At 42.1% G+C, this 26311-nt stretch overlaps 1 protein-coding gene across 11 annotated transcripts in view; it reads left to right on the forward strand.

Moving 5' to 3' along the window:
* The window catches only part of fbrsl1 (fibrosin-like 1), a 376696-nt gene that overhangs the window by 251779 nt on the left and 98606 nt on the right, over window positions 1-26311 (forward strand). For 10 of the 11 annotated variants that reach the window (XM_038704691.1, XM_038704683.1, XM_038704684.1 and 7 more), the window contains one exon: window positions 21414-21443. The exons of the other annotated variant lie outside the window; for it this stretch is intronic. In XM_038704691.1, the coding sequence (XP_038560619.1) occupies window positions 21414-21443 (30 nt within the window). The remainder of the gene's footprint in view (window positions 1-21413; window positions 21444-26311) is intronic. 11 annotated transcript variants of the gene reach the window in all.

Here is a 26311-nt window from a genome sequence, read left to right on the forward strand (position 1 = left end):
GTTGGGTCTAAACGTGGGTTGCCTGAGACTTTGACCTTTTGTTTTGGACATGAAAGATGATGTCTCTGCCTCCTGCAGAGAGATTTCCTATCTGCAATCTGGTCTGTACTTGATTATGTTTTTCTCCTTCATTTGTGCATGTCTGCTTTAAAAATGGTGTCTAATTCAGGAGGAAGCAGGCAGAGATAAGGTCTCTTCTCATTGAAGATGATGTTATGAATTGGATCCTGAAAGATGTTGTTGTCCTTGTGCATATACATTTTGAACTTTGGCCATTTTCCGAAATGCTTTTAAAAGGGATATTGCATTCTTCTTTTCTGTGAAGGATCTATTGCATGGAGCTTCCAGCACAAAAGCTGAGTTAAAGTGACTGGAAGTTGTTTTCACTTCAGATTGCTGCATCTCAGAGATGTAAAAATGAGGCATAGAGGGTCAGTGTCGAAAACATCTCACACTCCTACGCAAACAGCTTATTAGAAACAGGCTTTTGTAGAGGGGTTTAACTTTTCTGTGCTTGTTGTTTTCGGCTTCCCACTCATTTGATGTTGTGCAGGGAAAAAAGGGGATAGACATTAACAGCAGTGCTCTTTGATAATCTACTACAGATTGTCTTTGTTGTCCTAATTCAGAGCTTCATGTCTTAAGAAAAAGTACTGAATCATGACCAACAGCACTGATCCGTCTGCTGGATGACGTGTTTTCTTACTCGATCACTGCTGGTTAACTGTCCTGCTCCTGGACTGAATCTTCCACGTGAATCACAGCTTACGCAAGCAGTGCACCCTTAACAAATTACACAAGCACCTCCTCTCAACTTGATTTATCCTCCTGTGTAGATGGAGATGCGAGACATTCCATAAGTTATTGTGCTGTTTGCCCTTGGAGATGACAGCATGTTTACACAACCCATATTCCTCTCTGCCTCCTCCTTGGCTCTGTTCCGTAAGACAGATTTCCAGGTCACAATCCAACCAAACCGTAAGAACAGATTTCTCCCAGTTTGGATGCACAATGTAACGGCCGCTGTCGTGGGAAATTTAAGTTATAAATCTACGTGAACTCGTGAATAAAGTGTGCTTGACCTCTAGGATGGAGGAGGCTGAATGGGCCACGCACCATTACGTTCACAGACGCAATCAGGATTAGATTTCAATGCTCAAACTATATGTAGTCAGAACCAGTCACACTTTGAAAAGTCGCCAAATCAATGACCTGTACCACTGACCAAAGAGATGTGAATTTAACCATTGAGCAGAGGTTTTTTTTAGTGGTTTAGTTTAGTTTACGCACACATTATTAAAAAAAACAACAACATTAAAACTTGATACAAAATACTGCACTGTACAGGGGATACCAACCCGCTAAGTACAAAAAGTTAAAAAATGTACAAAATTAGATGAATTGTAATAAAATCTTAAAATTCGTTGTTGAACCTTGTACCTTTTCAAATGCTTTTTTTAATGAAGATAATGTAGACAATGATTGTAGTGATGGCGGTAGATTGTTCCAAAGAAATCACACACAGTTGATCTTATGTGAAGGCTGAAAATCTACTTTGTGAACAGACGGAGTGTATTAAATGTAAAGAAATACAAAGACTTTCTGTAGAGACTTTTTTTTTTTCAGTTACAAAATGTTTGCACAAAGCCAGAATGTGATTTACGGTTTTGTTAAAACGTGCCATATGCAAAATAATTGATAAAAGACATTTGTTTCTTTTAGGCAGCCTATCTGTCACATGCACTAATTGCAAACAAAACCAAAGAACCATTCAAAGTTTTGTTTTCTCTGAAGTTTTGGTGGTTCGATCTCACACAAGAAGGGTTAAAGCAGGCCTGAGTCTGCCTTGGCGGTTCTTTTTAAGAGCCCCACTTAAGGTCTCTTTTGTGGCTCCAGATGTTTTGTGTAGCTATTTATTTTGCTTGTGAACAGGCCAACAAAAAGCAGCAGGCATAATGATGGAGAGGCAGAACCACAGTGACATTGTTGCGGGGCCTTACAAAAGATTGCTGTATGCTTAATGTGATTTATCGCCTTTGAGAGGGAGGTTACCAAATTGAAATGCAAATCTTAACATTTTGGAATTCATTAGGGTTGACACGGCCCCTTGGAACAACAACAACAAAAAAGATGTGCATTGTTGAAGGGGCTTGGGGGAGTTCTCATTTCTTGCAAATTCCTTCTCTGAAAGGGAATGGAAAGAAATGAGTCCGACCTTCTGACTTTGTTATTTTACTACAATCTCGTCCTCTAATTTTTCCACTGAATGTTGATGTGAAGGCATCATCCACATGCTTGCAAAGTTTCCATATGGAGCAGGTGGATTGTCCCTTGCTGCACTAACGCTGCAGCATATGAGAGCATCTGCCAAATAGTCAAGTAACACGCTAACTCCTCTAGGTATGAGAAACAGACGTTTGAATTATGATGACAATATGATCTGTCATAATTATCTAATACAAATGTCTGCTGCAGACTTTGCCTCTGCTTTTGACTTCTAACTAGAACTCCAAGTTGCAGTAAAAACTAGGAGGAACTTTAGCTTTAGAGAAATTAAAAAGTTAACGACTTTGGTGGGGAATCAGATTTTTTTTTTTTTTTTTTTTTTAGATGAATGCCGTTATGAAAAGCTTTTTATGCTTTTTCATTCTGTGACAGTTCCTATCACTCAGTTATTCTAACATTTTCACAAACAAGCCCTGTGCACAAGCATCCAACACACACACACACACACACCACACACACATTTCACTGACGTATGGCAAGTCCTGATCTGTATCTCCCGCACACACTTCCCCAGAGAATTGATTAAAATCAGAGAGAGACAGGCCTTGAACATAGCTGCTTTTGTCTGAACAAACAAAGGCTGCCGGTAATTGGATTCACATTGAGAGAGGTATTTAAAACAGTCTGATAACTAACACAAGCTGCCGGCTTTTGCGGGGGCATTTTGTGACCCAATCACCTCAGTTATTGGTCTAGCATGGTCAGTTATGTCAAGCAGCTCCCTTTTAACCTCAGGGAACATTATTACGAGAAATATGTCAGTCAAAATGGGTTCAGAGGTCTTTCACCTCCTTTTCCGCCACAGATTCCTCCTTGTGGGGCACTTAAATGCACCATTAACTCACTCCAGTTTGACAAGTACAAGTAGTGGATTTGCAGTAGATTTTGGATCAAAGTCCACATTCTGTGTTTTGATGTTTGGTTAAATGTGACTTTAAGATAATAAGGTCCTGCAGAAGGCTGACGTGACCTACGGGAGTGTAATCCAAGCAGGCCAAATACCACAAGTTACAGATAATTAAACCAGTGAAGGGCTGATTGGAGGCAGCGAGACAAGAAATCAATGAAACATGGCCAGACAAAGTGTGTCTGATTGTTTACATACCTGGGACTAGGAGGGAGCGAGGGAAAGAAAGAGAGAGAGAAATGACTGCCATTTTATGTCTGCGTTTGAGGTGAACAAGATAGAGATCAACTCCAAATGGCTGCAGTCAGAAGGCTTGGGGCTCAGGGGACACCACTGCCTCGCAATCCATCGCTCACCCAGACAAAGACACTCCATTACACTGGCTCTGAACCTGGATTAAATCCCATTCCAACCCTGATTGTCTTTCCACCTCTACTCTGTCCTGTTGACATTGGCCAGGGAGGCTGCTCTAACCGTGCTGAGTCACAGCCCAGCCCGCTGGGTCCTGGAGGATTAGCCAGAGTGAACCAAAAGTGAGCTAAGGGGTAGATGATTGCACCAAACCCTGAGAGACCTCTGGCTGCTCTAAGTGTATTTGCACAGTTGTCCCAGTGTAGTGATAAAAATTGTGAAGGCTCATAATCAGCCCAGGTATGTTGAGTAACGTTTTGCTTATATGAGTGTCTTATCTGGGTTTGGCTACACATTATACCGTTGTGTGTTTACATTTTCATGTTGGAGTGTGTGTGTGTTGCAGCACTATTTACCTTTTTGTGTTGATTGTTCAAGGGCAAAGAGAGTTCACCTTTGTCTTAGTTGTACCTTAGTTGTACTGTTTCTTGCTGGTCTCTGTTTCACTTAAATGATGGACAACATTTGAGCTGCGTGTACACGGGTGCCAAGTTGATAGCCAGTATATGCAGCGCTTAACTTAAGTAATGTTTTTTATTGCAGGATTATTGTTGCTCGTATGTTTGGTCTGTGTAGCAAGGGGACCGGCAGGAACCGGATGTTCCTTTACAGAAGAACCATCTCTGAGATGAATTCTTGCTTGTTTGTAGAAAAACTGTCTCAGTGAGGTTATAGCTACATTAAGCAGCATTGCACTTTGAGGTCACTACTGCCTCAACAGGCAGTGAGAAGACTGGTTCTCTCACATTGAAGTACTTGGTGCTGATTACAGTTGTTGACTAACACTGATGTAGAACCATGTTCCAGATGGCCATGCCAAGGAACATCAGGGAATTTCAGTCACTTAGGCATTTATACCATTTGTTATGGGAAGAATGAAAATATTCACTCGCCAGATGGAAGGCAATCTTCTTAGTGACTTGTAAGACAGATTGAAATCATTGATGTAAAGTAACAAAAATCTTCCACCAACAGGAAATTACTTAATGCCATTGTTACTGAAAGAAACCATGCCAAATCAATAATGGCATAGGATTTCTTCCTTACCAACTACAGAGACTCTCAGCAGACATATGTACAGTGCTGCCACTGGTGGATAAAAGCTGTATGAACACCATCCTCACCACTAGTATTGCTGTGGTTCAGATTTCCAAAATGTTCAAACAGAGCGAATAGATTCTCCACAGTCATGACCACTGTTCCTCCATGGCAAAAGGGGGTGTTATAATCAGGTCTTAAATCATGTAATGTGTTTGTGCCTTAACCTGCTGCATGAAGCTTTATCGCATATAAAAGAAAGACAAACTTATGTCTACTTGCCAACAGTTATTTAAGAGAAAGTGTGTCTTAAGTTTAAAATTTTTTTTTTCCTTGGATGCAGAAATACTTTGAGTATTTTATGTAGCGTTAGAGTCCAGAATTAATTCAGAGCAAACCACTAAATCGGATTCACCTGTTGCTTTACTCTTTGTAACACTCATTGTAATAGAGTATCCAACAAAAAACTAGTGCTGGGCAACAATTAATGCGCTATTAATCGCATGATTTTCTGCAATTTGCGATTTATCGCATTGTTATAAAATTGAATAATGAAATCTAAAGTAGTATATTGCGCACTTTTAATTTAAATGTACTGCTACACAAAAGTGCAATAAACACTTATACAAATAATGTGCTTTTTACCTGCAGTATTCACTTAGCACAGTAGCAATAAAATATTTCTTTTTCTCTGTCTTCTTTCAACTTGAACATTAATGTAATCAAATTGAATATAAAACCAAAGCCATTTGCAACTGCCAGGGCATTGCCTTTTATAGCTTGTTAAAACAGGTTAAAGCCGTTTCACACGGGAAGCGATTTACGCACCTCGTAATTCATTTTCAGTGAGAGGTGAGCGTGTAGGAAGGCAGGCAGGCAGGCGGAGCGACAAGCGGGCGTGTTCCCGTGAAACTCTCACGGTCGTACTCGTCTCACGCACACGCCCGCCCGCTGCCAGAGTTGAATTGTCTTGAACTTTTTGTTCGCGAATCACAGCTCAAATCTATGGAAGAGAGACTGATCCGTGCTGTTTGTGAGTCTCCAGAATCTATTACTGTTTACTAAATAAGACATCAACAGGAGGGAATTCTCATGGCAGAGCATCCCCACAAAACAAGATGAAGGCCTATCAGGTAAAGTTATGTAGCCTATAATTTTAACTTAAGTTAGACAGGCTACAGCTGTGTAGTGCACAGAAGCCGTTGCCATGGTTACTCCCCATAGAGCGGCTGCTGTTTACTCGTGTAGCGCTTGTCTCCCTGCCTGATCACCGGAGCAAAGAGCAACCCCGCGGGGGCCAAGCGACGACATTGTGATTGTAAGAACGTTCCTAAGACCGGCATCATTAGTATCTTGACAATACTAATCAGCGTGCAGGGTGTAGCTACCCACTTCGCTGTGGTATTTGATCACTTGTCTTCTTTTTGTTTATCTACTTCTCCCACACGCTGCATCCAGTGTAGTCTGCTGAAGCCTCCCTCCACTGCTTGTTTGGGTGGCTGATCAACATCCCACCCCTCTTGTGAACCATGGTTTGACTGGATGTGTATTCAGAGCCAGTGAGCAACGGACTTTCAAAATAATAATAATAAAAACTGCGTTAACGTGACCTCTATAATAATTGTCGGCGGTAACGCGATAACGATTTAACATGTGCAGCCCTAAAAAAAACCTTAAGCGAATCCAAATGTGGACCTCATTTTGATATCATACATGTACCACACTGTATCATTATACTGTAGCTACTACAGTATAATTATATTCTATACTGCACAATCAGTAGGTTTATACATACTCGCTGCACTCTATACTAGACAGAAACACACCATGATAAATATTTATGCTTCTAATTACTCTATGTGCATTATTAATTGCACCAAAATATCCCTCCAAGAGGATCTCATTAGGGTAGGAAATTAGTCAAAGCAAATAACGCTCATAGTTGAAAAAGCATTTTTAAACATCATCCACGTTTCCGCTCTCATTTTGCCAGTGCTGAAGTTCATAAACCGCACTGTGAATGCGTTCATTAGAATTAGTATTTCCTCAAACTGAGTTGACTGGAGAAATTGTGTGTGATTAAATATTAGCTTGAATACAATTAGCATTTATTAGCAAACTCTGTTATGGCAGATAATGAAAATCTTAATGAAAGGCTTTGTTGAATTTTGTGTCAGGGGGGTTTGATTTTTCTCTCCTAGATTTGCAATCATCATGCCAGAGCCCAAAATACAATATATGTACATTTTTTTTAATTGAGTTATAATCGAGACATCTGCTGTAATTGTAACATTGTACTATGGAGCCCCTTCACTGAGTTTGAGTCTGTCTGCTCTGTGCAACAGCCTACAGTGAATTTAATAGGCACCTCATTCTGGTAGAGCTATTACCAAATCCAGCACAGACCATTAGGCCGCATGGGCTTAATTGCACATTAATTGGATAATTAGTCCTGCACTTTGTTTTCCTCCCATTTTCTCAAATCTTCTCCCTCATTTTGGCAAGCGGTCATTCACTAGATTTCCCGTTTCCCATTATGTTTTTGAGCACTGCGAGGAAATACAGTAGGTGGTGCAGTCATCCTGTGGCTGTAGATTTGCAGTAGGGAGAGGTTGCTCCACGTGGGTGGGAGGCCAAGGCTGAGAGGATTGATGGAGCCCTAGGTTGTCCTCCTCCTGTGCTGTCATGTTGACCCACAATACATGCTGTGTTTGTGTCTCTGCCAGCATAGAAACCAGGAAGAGGCATGCATAGTTAAATAGGCAACAACTCTCTAGTGTGCAAGGTGCATTATTTATGAACTTTTTAAAGAGATTTTATTCATCCCTTCCTCGTATTTCTCCCTGCCATTATTGTCTGTGCTTTAGGCATGTGCCTCAGCACTCTCAGATTGCTGCCATTAAACCCAGGGAGCCATCTGATGGAGTTATCAAAGTAAATGTTTGGCACATTTGATAGCATTTGAAATATCCTTCTGTAATAAAAATCTCTGTGGAAAAAGAGGGACTGGCTTTTCATGCAAATAGCCGTTTTTTGGGGATCTCACACAGTGTCAAAATATCCCCATTTATCTCCGTGCTGTCAAGTAACACAGAGAGCACCTACTGATATGGAGGTTGATGTTTGGCTAGCTGGGAGACAGAGGAAAAGTGTTCGCCATATGACATCGGGCCAGGCTGCACTTAATGAAATCATTATCTTAAATTTACTAGCAATGAATCTACCAAGCTGCAGTTTTGAGTTCAGTGTTTTTATTGTGCATATGGTATACACATGGAAGCCAGACAGTTACAAAAAGGAGAAGCTGTGGATGCAGAAATGTAAAATCAGATGGTTGGTATGTTGTATAAGTGCAGACTCTGGGGAACAGAGAGGAAATCAGTGCAGAGGGAAATTTAATGATAGATTGTGAACTGCTTTGCCTAAATGAGCAAAGCATTGTCTGCCATACCCTGATAGGTCTCCTACTGATTACACAAGTCAAAGCTCAGTCCTTTATTATTCCCAGAAGAAGCAAGGCTTGCTTTTGTCTCTGTGCTAATAATAGCCATAAAGTATGATCATTCCAAAGGGTTAAAATGTTCCTCATAAACATCGGTCTGTTTTTGTTTTGTTTATTATTCATCTCGTCCAATTACCATTCTAAAGGGGGAGTGTTTCTCACCAGGCGCTGAGGGAATAGGAGATTAAAAGGCAATGAGGAAACATCTGTGTCTCTGCTTTGCCACAAATCTGCATCTCATTCCTACCGCTGGCATCCAAATAGACAGCTCCTACAATGCAGGGAAAAAAGTAAAACACCAAGGCGCATAGGGCTAGCGAATAGAGGGAAGGGTTACCATAGAAACACATACCTCACATGGGTTTATGGGCTGCATCCTATCACATGCTATCAATTACCATAAATCTTCTGGCAGCGAGGGCGGTGGTTAAGGTGCGCCTCAGCAGTGAATGACAATGTGTTGATCTCCACATATCTAGAGAGATGCATCCAGGCTCTTTAAATCAAGAGGAAAATAGCATCAGATTTAGCTTGTGACAATAGAAAGATGGAGAGTGCCTTTAATGCATTTCCTTTCATGAGCCTGTGTGCAAACAGATATTGAAAATCAGAAAGAGGATGCTGGCTGCCTTTCCTGTATATTCATGTCATTGTGGAGATGAATGATTGCAAAATCAAAACTTAGCATAATGCGCCACAGAGCGCTATACATTTATGGGTAATCTTTGACTGGGTGTCATCATGCTTATTCCATTCACTCGTCGTACAGCTGTCTGCACGTCAAAAGCCAGCAGGGAGAATTGTGTCACAGCACAGCAGTACATCAGTGCAATTTCCACAAATGGCATCTTTTCCCAAGCTTCCATCCTCTCAAACTCTGGTGCCGAGCGACGACGCTGAGAGCATTATCAGATGTGTTTGAGCAGCTCGACCCCGGTGGGCGGTACATATATCGAGTGACCTTTTCTGCATGGCTCCCTGATATTAACGCAATCTCCCCGCCTTATTACCATGGGAACATTTCACAGAGTATTAGACTTAATAAATGACTTTTTCCGTGCTTCCATCTCTCTTCTCCCTTCGCCATCTTTCTCCCCGATTCCCTCCTGCCCTGCTCCCCTCGTCTTCCCTGCTCCTGAGCCGATAACCCGACCTCCCCAGGGGCCCGGCCTTCATAATCACGTCAGTTCACGGCCCTCTTATTCCAGCAGAATTGCTTAATTGGTATGTGTTCTACATAACTGTTGGAGTATTAGACTCACAAATGAAGGTTAGAACCTCAGTGCTTGTAATCGACTGAAAGAAATTGATTTGTGCTCAGCTGCCCTTCTGGGACGAGACTTTATGGTTCTCTGAAGAAATGAAGCTTTTATAATTGTGAGTTCTCCGCCCCTCCACCACCACCACCCCCCCCCTCCTCCTCTCCTGGCCTCTCTTTCTTTTTCTCATTTCCTTCCTGCTAACTACTTTGTTGACATTCATCAAAAGGCAAGACGCTGGCAATTTAAAGGTGATGTCTGGTCTTCCATGTTACAGTGCACTAAGTAAGTTCCCCGGCTGTAAAGCAGGTGTAGAGTGCTGAGCATTGAATATCTATGTGTCTTTTCTTCTCCCCACAGGGAAATCTAATCATAGCTTAGGTACTCTGTCAATGGAAATCATTAAGTGTGATCATGTAGAAGGCGTGAGCAGCGTTGTATTAACCAAACCTGACCAACAAGCATAAATTGTCTTATGATTGATCTTCTTGAATTGTGTGGCTTTGCATCAGTAGCTGAATGTGTGTGATTACCAGGAGCCTTGTCACAGCTTTGTGGCGGAGAAGCAAATGTGGTCAACAGGGAAAATGCAGGAATGTGGATCCATCCTTGTTTTAAGGAAGACAGCAGGACACATGCAATAATAAGCATTGTACTCCTTGCCATGATACAGTTACCTAAAAAGAATTATAGTTCAATCATGCATGTTTTTATTACATTTTATAAGCTTATGTTACTGCTGTATAAAATGTCAGCAGCATAATAGTTCACTTGTCTGAGAGTGACAGAAAGCACACTGAATTAAAGGGTTATACAATAAGAAGGATTTAATGTGACAAAATCATTCCCTTACATCAGCCAGGATGAAATCAAATGGACTTAACACGGTTTGTCTTGTGTGGCTGCCACTGTCTGGCTAGTGTCTTATGCACGACAACTCCCTCTGACTCAGGTGACCGTCGATTATTCATGCCTGCTTTCCAGGTGGGCAGATTCAGATGTGCTCGGTGCAGAGGTTTGCTTAACGCAAAATCACATTTCACGCTTGCACTAATGTCACCCTGCGAGTGAAGAAGAGTGAAAACTGGCAGGTGGTGTTTACAAATGAGAACACCCCGAACCAAGCCACCCAGACACACCAGATGCGGGTTTGATTATGGTGTGACATGTAAGAGAGTGTATGAATGTATGGAGCAGGGGAGGTGGTAAATTCAAAGTCTATTAACTGAAACAGAAAGGAGTGTCACATGTATTTATTTATATTTTGTCCAAATGGAAGTTTAACCTTTGAGACTGACTAGACTATTCTTCTTGAGGCACACTCTTCCATGTGAAGTTGCTCTTTTTTGTGTTTTAGGTGCAGTTACACATTTGCTTCAAGTGTTATCTGTTTGTGTTGAGATAAGTTTAGCAGAAAATTAGCACATTCACTAGTTCAGTACTTTGATGCCTTAAATTCTGCCTTAAATTCTAACAGACACTCTTGAATGCTAACCATGTCATTATTATGCACATTAGTGTTTAGAGCTGTCGTTATTTTAAATTATTAATACCTTTTGGAGACGTTTTACAAAAGTGCTGTTGCCAAAAAACGAATTAATTGCAGTATATGTGAATAACCTCATGTAACTGGCTTGTACATTACTGTCTCATCCACTTAATAATATTTAGCAAGCTGCAGATTCTCCACAAGCGGGAGTTGTTCAGTCGTTGTCAGACAGTTTCTACACCCGCTAACCTGCGCATGTGAGTAGACACAATTCTTGAGTGGTTAGAAACCCCCTTCTTAGCAACCTGGATGACAATGATGACACGCCTGTTTAAAATATGAAATGGATACTTTAGAAATGTAGAGATTAAGTGATAAACACGTAGACAAAAAGGCCATATAATGTAGATTTTTCGTGGTAAGCACAAATCTGATGGTGTAGCAGAACAAAACTTAATTTCTTGCACAATCTATGATGATGCCTTTGCTCTCTCTAAAGGGAGGTTGTAGACATGGATGACCCCTCTCATAACCAAGTATTCTTTAAATGTGAACAACCCTTATTCCTCAATCCTTCGTAATTGCCAGCAGATACAAATTGAGCTTTGACAGCCTGTAGCAGCAGTCCCACTCAACCCCAACCTCCTAATCAACTCTGTGTGATTTAACGGTGCATCGTAGTAAGCATTAGTATTCCAGAGCCGGATCCCTCTTGGATCCAGGCTAGGATTATCCAAGCTCTTAACATCTTGGCTAAGCTGGTTAACACCTGTTTTTATTGACATCTGAACACCATACCAGGCACCTCGTCTTCTGTGGTTTTAAAAGATCTTCTCTTGCTCTCTTCCAGTAGGCTAGTTGTTCCTTTTCATCTGGGCTGCAGCCCACATACTGTAAATGGAAAAATGCTTTCCCACCACATTATTGGAAGCAGGTCAGCAGCTTCACTATGGAGATCAAGCGTGAATTTAAATTCTCACAAACATTCTTATTGCAGCCCTATTTGCTACATTACAGGTAAGTCAAGATACTTTGATGCAGATATAAATTGCATGTTTACAGCTAGGCTTAATGAACTCAGTGTGATGTCGCTTTTTTGCCAGTTCCAAGTCTAGACATGAGCTACAGTTTCAAGAATCCCATACTTGCTCACATGTTTCGGGGTAATTTGCCAGGGAAAAAAGAAGTCTTTATTTGTTTGTTAGGCCTAATATTTCCATTGGGGCCCATGCTTATTCACATGTACTTGATGTAATATTCTATTAAAAAAACAAAAACATTCAAACTGTTGATACAGTCTGGGTGCTTCTGGTTAGTAGTTGCTATGTAGAGTCAGAGAACTCATCAGACTTCTGTGTGTCTCGCTTTCAAAGTCTTGCCAGGGTCAGTGGGGGCAACTTTGAAGAATGTCTCAGGATTTGTCTAAATCATGAGGTATGGATCCTCTTAAGCGTCGCTGGCATTAGAGCTGAGCCCTATCAATGATTCCATTAACCCAAATTCCAAACCAGGCTTCCCAACATGACCATATTAACCCCCCGGATTTCACCAAGCTCTTGATCCCTCGCTATTTAGATAGATGGGGAATGAACGGTCACTCACATTTGTCTGGCTACTGGCTATGTTTCCTGCCCTAGACAGGGAATTATCTGTAATATGACCTGATGTAACATGACCCGATGGTTGTCTTTGGCCTTTATGTGTCCACTTGTTTTCTGGTTATTTTTTCTACCCTAAACTGTAAAAGAAGCTCATTAGGCAGTGGCCATTGGTGATGTGAGATGATAAGGTATTTAGAGTGGACATAATCCCAATCTGCTGGTTTTTACCTTTCCCCAATGAACAATAATGATTCCAGACTAACAGCGCTGGAACGAGCAGAGAAAAGAAAGAAACAAGTGTCTGCCTTCATTAGGACAAAGGGAGGGTGAGCAGGAGAGCAACTGACAAGCCAGTAACGCCTCATTGTCCCTGATCTCAAGTTTCATAAATTTCCATGGCTCTCGTTAAAGGACGTGTCGCTGCTGTCACCAGACGCTAACTCGTTATCTCCTCAATGCCGTAAAACGCTGTAATTAACATTCAACAACTGTAACCGATCCAGCATTCTTCCTCTCTAGCCACTAATTGCCACACTATTGTGCTTGCTCATAAGTGGGTCTTTTGTGGGTACACATTTCGGCGGTTCATTTTGATTGTAAATAGAGGTGAGGAAGCACTTCCTCTGAGCTCATAGTTTGAGAGTGTTCTCTCAGTTTTCCTTGCAGGAGTCACTGCGTTTGTGACTCATCAAAGGCTCATCTAAATAGTATTTTGTTTAAATATCTTTGCATACATCTGGACGTTTTAAATGCATCCAGGAACTGGTAAATTGAAGCTTTGTGGATGGATGGGTAACGCAACCTGTATTTTTAATGTTGAACAGTGTATAGGAGGCCCAGTTGTCGAAATCAAAATTACTGTAATTGCAAATTTCATGGCAATGCCTGCCTGTGGTTGTGAGGACACGGAGTGTACTATTATTAAAGGAGCTGCACCACTCTCCTTTTAGCCATGCATGTGCGCCCCTCTTAAATCACATCCTCCATTGTATCAAACACAACCTCCAGTTAGTAATGTATAGCTGTTATGCCGCCGTCCACATACAATGTCACATAGAGAGAGCTCACTGCAGTTAGCCATATTTTCTTTCAGTTTCCTTTAGATACCCAGCAGTGTCAACTCCATTTTAGTGGGAAATATTTTTGTTTTCCCCTTAACAGCTCCTGCATGACCTTACCAGAGCAGCAGCCATCATAACAAGGCCTTATGAATAATTAGTCTATGTCAACTGATACTCTCCGGCTCCACACACCGCTGTCATCTACTCCGCCAGCACCAGCCAAAAGCCAATGAACTGTGTGCAATTCTGCTCCATTGAATCAGTTTAAGTTGATGCAGCCCTTGTTATTCAAAGGTAAATGGTTAGATGTAAGTTGATACGAGGGCTACCTTTGAGGCCAAGTCCAGAACAGGAGAAAGGCCGTCAAATTAGCAGTGTCACAGGGACCTCTTTTTGAGACTTCTACGGTGGTCTGTCACAGATATGCAATCACTTGGTGCTTTATCAGTATGCTGCTGGCTCTGCATTTCATTCTCTAGGGATTAGAGGGAATGCCAGGGTAGGGTTTCCGAGAGCCAAGACGGCCCCGGGAGGATAAACAAAACCAAATGGTTGCATAGTGTTTCTTGTCCTGGTTTCATGTTCAGGTCAGAGGAGACGCAGATGTCTGGGGATTCAGGTGTATATCTACAGAATAAGCTAATTATGTACTGTACGTGTCTATTGTCTCTCAGGTTGTTGCTTTATTGGCTAAAGGAGCAATTTTTAAGCCTCCAGAACAGCATCAATGCTGTTCGACAAAGTGTTCAGTTGGGTTGAGACCTGGTGACTATCACCCCATTTACATCTGGTGTTAAAATGCGAACTGTATCCTGATAAGCTATCCGGACAATAAGCTATCCGATCTCGCCTTTGTGTTTATACCTGGTGTTTATAATGTGTTCTCGTTATCCAATTTGAGATTGGATCTCTGTCCTCCAGAGTGAAACATGTCTGTGAATAATTTGAGGTGTCCACCCCAGGCTCCCGTAAAAAATCACATAGTTTAGTGAGTTGTTGCGTTAGGGGAAACTTTATAAACTTTGTGAAATGCGCTATGACAAATGACAAAATGGTCTGTGACAAATTCTTAATTATTTCTCCTGTCTTAAAAAAATCCACAAATGTAATACATTAAGTTATTCCTTTCTTTGTATAAAAAGTATTGTCAGTTTGTCCCAGTGTGTTGCATTACCGGCGTGTAAGCTACTCTGTGACCAGATCAAGTACATGCCTTGTTAACAGCACATAAGTTGCAGAGATGAGTGAAACTCCCTTCATTTCCCTTCATTGCTTTAATCTTTAATGCAGTTCTGTCCAATAACGCCTCTTTTGGTGTTTTCACAACACCAGAATTGTGAGAGACTTGAGACTTCTTGCTTGCTATATGTTTATATAGCAATATATGTATGTTATATATGTTAGCTACAAACAAATATCTGGCTATAATGTTACCTTTGCGTAGATTGTGTTCACACCTATCTAAGATCCAAACCCAATGACAGTCAGACTACTTCCTGATGTGGTCAGGCAGATCACATCACATTCCGATTACGACACATTTACATACTTTGCACCAACATACATTTCCTTATCTGAATAACTTATCCAGATAGCATTTTAATACCAGGTGTGAATGTAGTGTATGAAAGCCATAGAATATCATTTGCATAATTGTTGTACTCATTTGGTGACCCTTCATGCCTTTTATGGAGGCATATGCATTCATTATGTTTTTTCTCTAATGTGTCAGGTTTTTCCATTGTGTATGTGCCGCTATCAGAAGCTAGAAAAACTAGACTGGTGTTTATTTCACAGGACAACGTTTCAGTTTGTGTTGGGTTGTGGCTTAACCCCACATATAACCTGCTCTTTTAGCTACTCACAGCACCCTTTGTGGTTTTACATGTTTGCACAATAGGCACATAGGTTGTGGTTTTTCTCACATTTTCACAACGGCTCACCACCAACGAAACTGCTGTAGCTGCAGAGTTTGAACTCTCACTGCCTCTCCTACTTCCTGTTATAGTTCTATGGAAATTAACACTGTCTCAAAACATAAAAATTACTCACCAGAGAGCTGACATCAAGAAAACGAAACAACCTTTTGTTGGCACTCCTTTTACAGACTTTGAAACACTGGATATATTTTTTAACCAAATAACACATTTTAATTATTATTGTCTGCCTGGTAGTGTAAATCTCCAAGCCTCTGTTTATTATAAGCTGATGTGTGACAAAGACGTGCCTTCAACTAAAGTGCTAAATTGTGTGCTTAATTCATTTCATGTTCATATTACCGCCAATTCAACCTGCAACATCTATCTACAATCCCCACACTTTCTTAATTGGACAAAGATCTGGAAAAAATTATCTCTGACTGTGATGAATTTTATAGATTGGAAAGATGTTGGCAGGCTAACAAGAAGGTCCTTTTACGAGCACCATGAACAAAGGAGAATTTATTCTCCTCGGGGGGTTGCAGAGGAAAAGATGAGAAGCATAAATGAATGAGAGTGTAATCATATGGCTTTTTTAAAATGAGATTGTTAAAGATAGATCTAATTTTAATTTGGGCTAATGCGAGGAACACTATCGGCCATTGACCATGGGTGTCTTGTGACTGACTTGACGTATTTCGCTCAACAGTCTTGTGCTTTTACCCTGCAGTTTCAGTTCAGAGACCAGGCCAAGTGCACAAACTGGGTAATTTTAAAAGTACTGTTTAGTTCATGAACTTCAGCACCCCACCTCTTTCCTTCCCTTCAGCTACTGGAAGCATAACTATATTAGTATCTCACAGAGAGTGTCAAGCAAGTCTGCTGCTTCTGTTTACAGGCTATTCAATCACTCTAAGTACTAGTGGCAGGCTGATTTTCTTGAAAACACATTTGCCACAATCCCCCCTGGCTCCTTACTTGCAAGGTATTTATCATATGAAAATTTGGAACTATCTGGCCTGTTTTACTAGCCTTGTCCTAGAGCTGGGACTGGTAAAACATTGTAATATATGTACTGCTGTCAAATTTGAACATAAAAATAGCGCAGAATACTGTGAGATTTACACTCTGTCATAGGGAAGTGGTTACTTTTATAACACCGTTGCACTGCAGATAGCATCTCACAGCTTCCAAGTAGTCTCACTGTAAAAATGGGTCATTTGATTTTATTTGTTTTTTTAGTTCTCGGTGACACACACACACAGAAAAACAGTTGTGTACTTTAAGCAACAATCGAGATGAAAAAAGTGGCGGCAGCGTTTGTTTTTAGCCTATTTAGCATATGTAGCTGCTGGAAATACTGCAGTGTGCCACCCTTATCACACATTTTGTGTGTGTGCATGCGCGTGCGTACCTGCGTGCAGGCATGTACACTAGTGACCTCAAACCTGGCGACAGCCCCTGCTAACAGCTGGTTTTCTGCCAGTTTTTCTGCAAGGCTATGAGAAAATTAGCTGAGCTCTGCGGTGGCTTGTAGCACCTTAATATAGCATTAAACACGGTGACCAGCCTCTCTCAAGATTGAGGACTCTTGTCTCTCCGGCTGCGCTCTGCATCTTATGCATGAGGTCACAGGTCACATTCATAAACTCACATACATGCAGCCTTATCACAGTTTATTCAAAGCTTAAACAGAGGCTAAGTAATAGTGCTATGTAGGTTATGTAGTGAGGATGTAGTGCAACCACATGGAACTGTACATCTACAGTGTCTGTCACTGATGTGTCATTAAAGCTAGAATGTCAGTTTAAGTCATTACTGAACTCTAATAAGGGGTCAACTGTGAGACCCTCCCAGCATCCGCGTAAATAAACAACATGCAGGGGATTGAGTGTCAGCGTGTTTTTAATCATGTCTGCTCTGTCTTCATCTCTTTCAGGCTTTGCTCTTTTCTCTTTGTCAGCCTCCCTCTGACCTGTCTATTTACCCAGCACCCCCCTCTATAACGGGGAACGTTCGTTCATCAGCTATGTTGAAACTGCAGACAGGATTAACTTGGCTAAAGACTTAATGCACATGCACAGTCACCCCATGCTCTGTTTGCTGTTTCCAGGCCGCAGATCAACAAGCAGCTCTTCTAGGCGTCCCTCGCTTGCTTGTTCTCTGACTCTCTGGGCTCCCTAGACCTCCTCCTCCCCCCTCGTCCTCATTTCGCCTGAATTAATTGAGTTCTCATTTTTGTGAGAAAGCTCACAGGAGAGCTATGTAAGGAGAGAGTGAGAAGAGTGATAGAGAGAATGAGAGAGACAGAGAGATCAGTGGCAGAAGCCTAGGGGGCACAGCTCTCCCAGAGGTAGGCAGTCACCAGTTACCTAAGGGATAGTGAGGCCCCTCTGCAGTGACTTATATCTTTATCCTCTCAACAGTCATCCCTCGGCATTTCAGATAACACCCATAGGCTGGTGGTCAGGGTCAGGCAGATGTGCCCGCCACCCTCCACAGCCCAAGGGAGGCTGCCACCTAATTTAAGCTCTTTGTGTCTGCAAACCCAAAAAGTGGAAACAATGAACATGTCTGTTAAAATAATAGAAGAAACATGCAGAAACATGACAAATTTACGCATGTATAGTTATAGCTGTTTCTTTTGCTGCTGCCTATGATGCTAGCCAGCAAGCTTAACAGCAACCAAGCATGGTGGCGCAATATGGTGACATTCATGTAAGGGGTGCTTGCGGTGGATGTAAGGTAACAAAAACATAACCGTTCATTGTGTAAGGTCTTTATACACCACTGAAATCATAGTTATGTATATTATATTGCGTTTCTGTCAATAGATCCTTCCAAATATTACCTTTAAGTGAAAGTAAATTTTGGAAAGCTCCATGCTTAGTCAACACAGCTCTCATTGAGCAAGAAATGTGATGCTTCCATCAAATAAATGCTAACCAAAGCATTTGAAATGTGTGACTCAAGGACTAGGTAGTGTTTTTGCTATGGAAACGACCCACAGGCAGGACATGCTATTGCATTTTGCCTTATCTTAACTTGTTACAAACACTAGATGTGCAAATAGTAGGCATGATGTGCTCCCGCGGACTCTACCTTGGCCTGAACCCTTTCAATTATGAACCATTACAACTTCTCCCCCTTGCAATATTAATGTACAGGCAGATCACTCCTTCAGATGTCTTAGGTTGCTGCAAGTTGAGATAAACACTTGCCAAGGTGTAACAGCCAATCACCCGCCTCTATTCCTCAATGTCACTGCCTTAGCACTCAATAATTTAAACCTTGGCGGTAATGAGCTCCCCGCAGGCCCTGTCCCCAAGGAGCCTCCCCACTGTGCCTCTACTGTAATGTAGTTATATCTCATGTCAGCTTTTAAATCAATTACATTTCTATCTGATGGCTATGTAATTGCGCTTGATTGAGTTTTTGGCACACCAGCCAAGTGTGTGTTTCCCAAACTCAAGCGAGTCAAAACAGGAAGCTTCATCAAATGAAACTGTATTTCATCCTGATTGAGGCTGCTTGCATGATAAGCACAACTGTAATTATGATAATAATAACAATAGCAATCTGTGTTTTATCAGCTTTGTTGTTGTTGTTGTTGTTTTTTTCTTGTTCTCTAGATTAAATTTTGCCCCAAGGACTACAAACAGCATTTGCTTTACTCAAGATGCCAAGGCTGATTTGATTGTTTGTAGCATGTGCAATTTAGTAGATTAAATGCAAACCATAATGCTTTTGTATAAATTTAAGTGTCTAGAGTCTCAGTTAGTTTTAGTTCAGCAAAGGTTTTTTATTGCAGGACTGCACTTTGTGACTGGAGCCATAGGGATTTTTATATGTTGCACATTTGTGATTTTGTCAGATGTCAGAAGTCATACTGACTTTTTGGCATAATGCCTAGAAATGACAAGCTAACCTCTTACCTACAGCCACTTGCTGACAGTTAAGGTCAGAGCAATACTGTATGTGTCGGATCTTTGAGATGATCATTTTATTTACACAAGATTGGATGGATTGATAGATGGATAGGCGGATCGACAGACAGATGGACATTCGGATGGATGAATGGACGTACGTACGGATAGATGGATGGAAGGATGAATAGATTGACGATTGCACACATGGATGGATGGACGAATGGAAATACGGATGGATAGACGGATCAACAGAATGCATGCCTGGATGGACAGAAGGAATACTCTAATGGAGTGGTATTGAGATAGATGAGGGGGAGGATGCTGTGGTTAGGTGCATCAGCAACTAAATAGAGATGAATTGTGGCTGTTGTCAGCGGCTCTAAGTGTAACAGACATAGTAAAGCAGCCTGGCTCATCCATAATCAGCAGACACAGATTGTCTTCGCACCAGAAGAGAACTTCTCTGGAAATAAAGCACTGAGAGCATCTGCCAATCTGTCTTTCTATCCTCAATTCATCATCCCTTTTCTTTTGATATCCCCTTACTGTTGTTGTTCTTGCCCTTTAAATCTCTTCACTTGTATCATTCTCTCCTCGTTTCTCTTCTTAAGGTCTCTCTGCCTATCTGTCTCTCTCTCTTTCTCTTGCTCTCTTTCTTCAACACTGTCTTTTGTGTTAATGGCCTTCCATTTTTTTTGCAGAGGGAGAGCCACTGGGTGCACATCTACAATCTTGCCTTTCATTTCATGGCTTCTGGAAATGGATGTTTTACTGCCTTCATTAAGGCATGCAGCAGTCAGCACCGTGTTTTCCCTCTGAAGTTTAGCTCCATGAACCTCGCCATTAGAGGACATTATGGCCCCAGATTTCAGGGCACAGTGGAACACTGTATAATTTGATTAGTGTTATTAATCAAGTGTAATACCGCTCCTTTCACCCATCTCCCTCCCCTCCTCCTTTTTGCCATTTCACTCCTGCTTTCAAACCCTTCAGACGTTCCCTTCCTTCTTCCTCCTCCCATTCGTGCACCTCTCTATCGCTTGCACTACAACACACATGCAGGGCCACTTGTTTTTTTTCTACGCCTTCACAAACCTCCACCCCTCTTCAACCTATGCCCCCCTCCCCCTCCCCCTTAGCTCAGGACATAAATCAATTGAGATGAAAGTTCCATAATTGTGCTTGCTGGGAGGGATTTGAGCAAAATTGCGCTATGAATTTTTTAAAGGGAATTTTTACTAGCTGTTCAGCGAGACTTGGGAGGCGAAGGAAGGTGAGGCCATGAGGATTTATGGGCCCAGATTCTTCATTACTGAAGTAATTTTCCTGCAAATGATAGTGCAGCACCCTGGAGGGGGGAGCGCTTCCCGCCTGGGAGAGTACAAACCTGCTTAATCTCTCGTGGAGAGAGAGCAGCTCAGAGCACTAATATCATCTGTAAGCGACTGAGGCTCCATTTGTTCACATCTAAACCGCAGCTAGTGTATTTGTGATTCATAGTAATTGATTGCTCAGATTCGTTCCAAGAGTAGCTTTACAAGTTGATTTCATTACGAAGGACAGTTATATTACAACTACTAGAAAATGTGCATCAGGTCGTTTTCATGATGCACTGTTTTCACAAAATATCTACATATTGTCAGACATTTAAAGTTTTCAGTAAGATTTGTCTGATTCCAGATTGATAGGTACACCAGCTGTCCACTGCAGTATTGGGGTAGACATTACATAGTTTGGAGGTGGGGAAGAACGAGGAATTTAAGAGGAGGCACGATCAGTTTAAATAATACCTAATACTTTCTCCCTTTTCTTTTTCTGTGTTTGACACCCTGTTTTCTATTTGTAGTGTGCATGTCCAGCCTCGTGCTAATTTGATCTGCTTTGCCAAGCTGTCATATTGTTTCTTCAGCGAGGGTCTCCACCTTTCTCTCTACCTTTTTGGTCTTTCCCCGCTCCCCATTTTAACCTTCCTCAGTCCAATATGGCTGACGTTCTGTCTCCATCTCTTTAGGTGCAGCCAGCAGCAGTGGCCCTCCTCAAGGTTAGTGCGTCCATGATGCCAGGTCTCATTCTTTATCCTGCCTGCCGTCCACTCAATTTTACAGCTCAGTAGCTTGAGAAGCAGAGGGGGTAAATCTGCTGCAAGAAGGAGAAAGAGAGAGAGGGAAGGAGGAAGGGAGAAACAAAATTATTGTCCACCCTGTCGCCAATTGAAGTGGATCTCATTCCAAGCACACTAATAACTCAAGGCAATTAGTCACTTCTCACTAGGCCAGACCTGAGACTCACTAGAGGGCCAAAAAGAGGCAGGGAGTAGCAGTAGCCAATAGCATGGCTAAGCACTGCAGTTACAGGAGTGAATCAGTGGAGAGAGAGAGACAACTTAAGGATGAAAAGGCTCTGAGTTCTGCTGGAACTGCTCCTCGGGGCCTTCTGTGCAACGCTGAGATATAAATAGATGTATGGAACATGGGACTAATGCATTGATAAGTCATAAGGATTTGTACTAAATTCTTTACTTTATAAATACCTCTGAATATGAGTAATTATTCCTTTTATGTTCATGTGTTGCCAGATTTGAATGTCTATATTCATCTTGCTCTACTGGCAAATTTTGTGTCATGCATAGCGTTTTTATTAACATTCATCAAGATAAACAAAGACCGCAATGTGACAAGTTAAGTTCAAACTATTAGGTGGTCTAAGGTAGTTTGCAGCCCAAGACGAGCCCTGGAGCTCCAGCCACCACATGCTACGAGAACAAAAGTGAAGCATGACTAAGGTGGGTGGTGCGTGGAATATCAGGGAGTGGAAAGAGAGAAAAGTTTGTCCTGGGCCTTCTGCAGAGACACAGCGTGACCAATTGAGGTGAAGGGGATGAATGAGGCCATTCACTGGGCCTAATGAAAGAGTTCCTGCTGGGCCCTGAATGAGGGTGGGCCCATCTGCACCACATAGGCGTGCACAAACCAGTGACCTCGAAAATTACCCAGGAAGCACTCTGGGACAGTCACCCCAGCAACAGGCTGGGGTGCACATAGTAACCAGGCGCTTCAATCAGTGCCTGGCAGCTTCTTAAACAGAGCAAAGTTTTCTCTGTATTGAAAGGAACTCTGTGTGAAATCAACTTCGAGGGACATCCCCAGTTTTTTTTTTTTTTTTTTTTAAATGGGAGAGCTGTCAATGATTATCCCATGTGAAAATGTCCAGGCACTCTCACCATCTTTGAGAGGTGTGGGATGAAGACACAAAGACCTGTTTGTCTTAGCTACATATGCATATGTGCTGCCTGAGCGTATGGGCATTGCTGTATGTAGGTTAATTGGGTTCAGGGGATATATATTGACAGGTTTAGGAAGCTATGAAATAGATCAAATTACAAAGGTTCTAGATAAGGAGAGAGATTCCTTTAACACCCCTGAGGACTGGACACTAAGTTCACAAGCATCTTGAAAGATCTGGTTCATTGGATTTTATTTGTGTTATTATTTGGTTTAATATATTCAGTCTTGATGAGCCAGAGGCATGCAGGTCATTGAAGTTCCATTTCCGACTCCGTTTCCTCACAGAACTTTTGACAGCATGAAATGACAATCCGCCCCTGCACGCATCTCCCACGTCAAAAAGTAATGAGATTGTGCTGCTGGAAATATCACTACAAAGCATCAGGCCTGCACTCGGGTCTGACTGCACCTTCAAACAGCGCTGCCTGCCAGCTCGCCTGCCTCGCCTGCCTGCTGAAAAAGAAACGAACAAAAACAATCAGAATCAGAGACAGAGAAACGGCAAGGGAAGCTCCCCACGCTGAGACAAACGAACACGCCAGGGTCTTTCATCCTGAGAGTGATTAGCCATCCGAAACGTTTTAAAACCCCGCTTTGAGTGTGTTCCTCAAACGAAAGAGTTCCATTGAGGAGTGGTGGTGAGATGTTTCTCGCTGGGAAGCGCTAGTGATCTAGTCTCTAATTGTGGCGTCCCTGACAAGGCTGGTGTGGCTGGGAGCTTTTTAAGTGAGGCTTTTTGCTACACTCTTGTTCCCTTCCTGTCAGATCCACCACCAAAGACACCAGGGAACAAAAAGGCCCCTCAGATTCAGCTCTTAAATCCATCTGCCTATTGCTTTGTGCATAAATACAGGCTTAATTTAACACGCTAATAAGCCCTGATGCTTACCTAATGTGACCAAAACCACAATAGGTGTTGTAAATGCAGTGTTTGGTTGCAGATATGTGATGTTATCTAGCTTAGTTTTCAGTCTGAATAATTGTCTTCATCGCTCTCATGCTCTTTCATATTTCAATGAAAGATTCTGACACATTGGCAGTGGTGTTACCCTTCTTCTGCTGTAAAGCAGGAACAAAGTCATGTTCAAGGTCTTTGAACAACATTCAGTAGAGCTGGTAGGAGCTTTTCAGAATTTGGCACGGAAAACTTCGGATCGGATCCTTTACAGTTCAGAAACCAGGTTGTCGAAGGTTTGAGCAATTGAGGACAAGCAGTTTGAAGAATGAAAGAATCAGCGGTGGGATAAAAAAAAAAGGAAGGTGTTGGAGGGGTGGAGAGGAAAGGAGTGAAACCCTAGCTCATAAAAATCAGTATTATAACAACATTAATTGATGCTGCTGAGTGCCATATGTGACACCATATGGAAAAGCTGCCCCAGAGGCCTGCTATAATAGACAGCCTGCAGCGGTGCACACAACTTGGCACATTTACAAACAAGGGACGTCCCATTAATATCAGCCACGCAGACCGAGCAAGAGACGGTGGGGAAGGGAGTGAGAGGGTGTTGGAGGGAAAGAAAGGGGGGTGAGAAAATAAAAAGAGGTAACCAAGTTGTCTTATGTTTTGTTTGGTTTTACTATTTATCTTCTTGCCTCATACTATCATTTCTACCAAATGTAGAGATTTACTACATTATGTATGTTTTTTCCAATCTCTGCTCCTCTACTCCCACCGTTCCTTAATTACAGTAATAAATGGCCCCTCCCTTCTGGGTTGATCAGACCGCCCTCTGTCCGCCCAACTGTCACTCCCACCACAGATGCCCAGTAGTCCTTTCATCACGCACACACACACACAGAGACACACTTCAGCAGATAAGGTGATTCATGGCACCTTGACAAAGGTGGCATGAGCGAGCTCTGTTTAACCTCTTCTAAGCTTTATCACAGGGCAGCTGTTATTTACTGCTGCTGTCCACAGTTCCCACTGCTTGGTTGCTCATTGTCCCTCTCTTACACTGCATTATAGCTTATGGCATAGACTCTGTTGATGTGGCCATTCTGCAAGGATGATTAACTGAAAATGTCAGTTTATGGGTGGTATATATCACATTAATTATATATTCATTTAAAATAGGATTAATGAAGTCATTTATATCTTAGTAGTTTTGAGATCACAGCTCTTAATGTGCAGTGGGTACAATGTTCAATGTAAAACAATTAGGTATTTCAGGTATTTATTACTGAATAATCTGTTGATTTCCCACTAATTTAGTCTAAAAGTTGTCATAAAAATGCCCATCACAATTTCTATGAAACCTAAGATGACATCTTCAAATTGCATTTTTGGGCCCACAAACGATATTAACAAAGGCCTGAGAGAAAGAAATGCAGCACATTTAAGAGGCTAGAAGTGAATATAAGGCATTTTGCTAGATAAAGAATAATAAATTATTAAGTGCTAGTGGAGTGTTGAAACTGAGAATGATAATTACAGAAGCTCAGTCATGGCAGCAGGGTTTGAGTTTGAGTCAAGGTTGAACTTTGAAGTTGAAACTTTCATCCCATGAAAAGCTGTATTTTTTTTCATATGATGCGATTGTATCATTAGTCCTATGTGTGCCAGCGGATCTGCAAACAGACATGTATTGCCTTTACGCCCTGAATTGCCTGGATGTACACGCATCCGTTTTGCGCGAGACTCTTCTGACGTGCCCAGAGCAGGGCGGGAGAAAGAGAGATCCTTGTGAAACGGAGTTGTCAGACATTCTGTTGAGTTTCATAGAATGTGAGGCGAAACAAGAACAGCGTACAGCTGTTTCCTCCCTGACACCGAGGGAGGCAGATGAAGAGCAAAAGAGCGAAAGAAGAGAGAGGAAGAGGGAGAGCGGGAGAGAGCTCTACGCTCTGTGATGTGCACTGATGTAGCTGCAGCTCTAGGTCAAACGCTGCCAGTGTTTTGTGTTCATCTTCGTCTCGTCTCCCCAGTGCTCCTCTAAATTATTCACAGCCTGAAGATGTGGCTGCCTCCTCCCTCCCTCTCTCCTCCTTCACTCTACATTGCTCTCTTTCTCTGTTTCCCATCCATTCCTTTTTTTCTCATGTGACGGCTTGTTTCGGAGGCAATGAACAGAAGTTTCTTCTTGCAAGCTGGTTAATCCCCCCCCCCACCCCATCCCACATCCACTCGTCTACCACCCACCTTTCATCACTGGCTACATCTCTCACACCTCCTCCTTTCATCCCTGCTCGTCCCTCGCTTGCCTCTCCTGGCTGCCAGACTAGAGCCATCCTCTTCTTTTTAAGGGGAAGGCTGCCAGCTGTTAGCATCAACTCCTTGCTGGCACCTGCTCTCCCCCAGCATCACTCTCGTTTCATAGGATCCACGATGTAGGGGTCGGGCTGACAAGGTGTTTTTTTTCCCCCTGTTTCTTTTTTTCCCCTCTTATCTCAACTCTTCAATGATTTTCACTGACTTTGTGCTCATTTTATCTAGCCGAGTTGAGAGATAAAACCCAAGTGCGCACCAAATCTTCAGGCCAGCCAATGGCACTGATTAAGGATGTGGCCGTCAGTCATTCACCTTTAACAGACTGCCGGTCCTGTGAAGATGGAGAGGGCTGCTAGAAACCAAGGGCATAGTGCCAGGAATGTGGTTATGTGATGTGATGATGTAAGGATGATC

Source organism: Micropterus salmoides, unplaced genomic scaffold (assembly GCF_014851395.1).
Source record: "Micropterus salmoides isolate LMB-PRFRI ecotype aquatic unplaced genomic scaffold, ASM1485139v1 Ms_hic_scaffold_7, whole genome shotgun sequence".
Lineage (NCBI taxonomy): Eukaryota > Metazoa > Chordata > Actinopteri > Centrarchiformes > Centrarchidae > Micropterus > Micropterus salmoides.